Below are 2,687 nucleotides of genomic sequence, written 5' to 3' on the forward strand. Positions count from 1 at the left end.
GCTCAACAAATGTTCATTTTTCAGTTCAATCATTCATTATCTAGACACTTTATTTTCAAATTGCAGACAGCAGGTCTGACCTCAACTTGTGAAAGGCATATTCTTTAAAGTGACCCCATAATTGCAGTACAATTGTAAAAAAGATAGGTGAAAAATGCTGGTTTCTGACCTGAAACAAAAGAAAATATATCTGCAAAGTATAATTTAGTTTATCTTAGTTTCACTTTCTATTCTCATATATCTATGTAAAGAGCATTGCCTTGTAACAGCTTAGCAACCAATCACCATTCACTTCGTTGTTCTCTCCACCAATCAGGAGTCAGTCTCCTCCGTCCTAACTTTTAGGCAAGTCAGTGCACAGGTATCTTTCCTCGGGGAGACACGTTCAATCCTTCCGGCAATTCCACGGAAATAACCTCTCTTTTTCTTCATTCAATCGACTACAGCTCAGACTTTAACACGGTCATTCCCCACATGCTCACCCATAAACTGTTTTCCCTTGGACTTTACTCCACCCTCTGTGACTGCCTGCTCGACTTCTTGACTGACAGGCCTCAGTCTGTCAGGATTGGGAACAGGACCTCAGCCAGGACCCACGACTGTGTCGCCTCCCACAAGGACAACACCATCCTGAAGTCTGAAGATGACAGCCTAGTGATAGAATGTATCAATGGCGGAGAGGAAGCGGCCTACGGGAGGGAGGTGGCCAGTCTGATGACATAGTGTGATACAACCTCACCCTCAACACGGACAAGACCAAGGAGATGATAGTGGACATGAGGAAGGAGAAGCGCTCTCGTCAGCCACTGTCTATCTGGGAACAGGAAGTGGAGAGGATGAGCAGTATAAAATACACAACACAAGTTCAGTTGTTGTTTCTCTTTCATCACTCATTCTTCCATCTCTTTCTTTAGCTGTTGTTTCTCTTTCTTTACTCATTTTGTCTCCTCTTTTTGCAGACGTTCTTCCTCTTTTTTCTTGAGTTTCTCTTTCTTCAGTCTCTCTTCCTTCTCTTTTCTTAAGTTTAGCTTTTTCTTTTCCAACGCCTCTAACCTTTTCTTTAGGTCCTCTTTCTTGGCGTTCAACAGTTGTTCTTTTTTCTGCAGACGTGCTTCCCTTTTCTCAAGTTTCTCAAGTTTCCCTTTCTCTTTTTTCCACATTGGCTTTTCCTTTTCTTGCGGTTCTTTCTTCTTCTTCTTGAATATTCTTATACACGGCCACTGTTCTTTCTCTTTCTTAAGTTTGGCTTCCTTGTTCTTGCTCAGATGCATTTTTTCTTTTTCCCTCTCCCATGCCTCAAACCTTTTCATCAGGTCCTTTTCCTTGGCAATCAACAGTTGTTTTTGTTCATTCTGCAGACGTGCTTCCTTTTTCTCAAGTTTCTTTTTTTTCTTTCTCCACTTTTGGTTTTCCTTTTCCCGCAGTTTTTTTTCCTTTTTCTCAAGTTTTTCTTTCTTCTTTTGCTCGTTCTCTACTTTCAGTTGTTTCTCTTTCTTTGCTTGTTTTGTCTCTTTTTGCAGATGTTCTTCCTCCTTTTTCTTGAGTTTCTCTTCCTTCAGTCTCTCTTCTTTCTCTTTCTTAAGTTTAGCTTTCTCGTTTTTGCGCTGATTTTGCTTCATTTTCTCTTCCTTTGCTTTCAGTTTGGCGACCTCCTTCTCAGCTTTCTTCTGCTCTTTCCTGATCTTTTCTTTCTGTTTGTCTGTCAGCAGAGTGAGCTCCTGCAGCTCTTTGCTCTTCAGTATGAGATGGTGTTTCTCTTGGACTAATTGCTGCTCTTTCTTTTCCCATCTGTGTTTTTTCAGCTCATGCTGCGCCCTGTTTCTGTCCAACATTTGTAGTTGGTTTTGATGATCTTTAATGTCTTCTTCCAAAAGGTGCTCCCGTATCTCAGGAAGGTTTTGGTCATTTTCTGTCTGCAGGTCTGGCAGCTGAGTGCACGGTTCCTGGTCTGGGAGGACTTCCTTTGTTGTTTTGCCTTCTTTGTCCATGTCCTCGATCACACAGTTCTCCTCCGGAATCCTCATATGTCTCTTCATGTTTACCTTTGCTTTACTGTACTTTTGTCTCCTCTTCTTCGAAACATGTCCAGTGTTTTTCAAAGTACTGTTCTTTCTGTGCAATGCCTGGCTTCTTGACAATGTATTATCATATATCTTTATCTTAATCTGCAGTTCCTTGGCTAGGTTATTTTCATTTTTCTTTAGGTAACTCTGTACTCTTAACCTCAATGTCTGTATTGTGCCAGTTTTCTTTTTTAAGGCTCTTTTTAGGTGTCTGATCCCTGCACGCAGATCCTGGATTAATTTGGTTCTGTGATCATAAAGCCTCCTTTCTGGATCTGTCATCTTCTTCCCAAGTCGTGTTTTGTTTTCTGTTGTTATTTGGTTTGTTTGTGTGTTGTTGTTTCCTCAATGTGTAGTTTAATTCCTGCTCCCGTGTGTCTCTCTTGTTGAAGCAAACATCCAAATGCAGAAGGTCCAGGAAGTGTTCTACAACATTAAAGCAGCAACGATGATGTTTTTCACAGAAAGAACCCGGCTGCTACAGGCTCCGCCCCTAAATTAGAATGCACCAATCAGAATTAAATATTCAAAATTATAGCAAAAGTATCTTTACAGTATCTTTCTGTGGCATATTGACTTTGTGGTGTGTAGTGGAGCCTCTCCTGCTCTGGTGGTCTCGTTTCT

The 2,687-nt window shown here is 41.1% G+C and overlaps 1 protein-coding gene across 1 annotated transcript; it reads right to left on the reverse strand.

The window, feature by feature from the left end:
- Window positions 1-284: 284 nt before the first annotated feature.
- LOC114472492 (golgin subfamily A member 6-like protein 22) lies at window positions 285-2,479 on the reverse strand. The gene has a single exon (XM_028461796.1). The coding sequence runs from the start codon at window positions 2,343-2,345 to the stop codon at window positions 936-938; it is 1,410 nt and encodes a 469-aa protein (XP_028317597.1). The 5' UTR covers window positions 2,346-2,479; the 3' UTR covers window positions 285-935.
- Window positions 2,480-2,687: the final 208 nt, after the last annotated feature.

The sequence above is a fragment of the Gouania willdenowi genome, chromosome 11 (genome assembly GCF_900634775.1).
Source record: "Gouania willdenowi chromosome 11, fGouWil2.1, whole genome shotgun sequence".
NCBI lineage: Eukaryota > Metazoa > Chordata > Actinopteri > Blenniiformes > Gobiesocidae > Gouania > Gouania willdenowi.

Bases quoted from the DNA above. Each gene is read 5' to 3' on its own strand.
- LOC114472492 (XM_028461796.1), bottom strand. From the start codon at position 2,345: ATGACAGATCCAGAAAGGAGGCTTTATGATCACAGAACCAAATTAATC.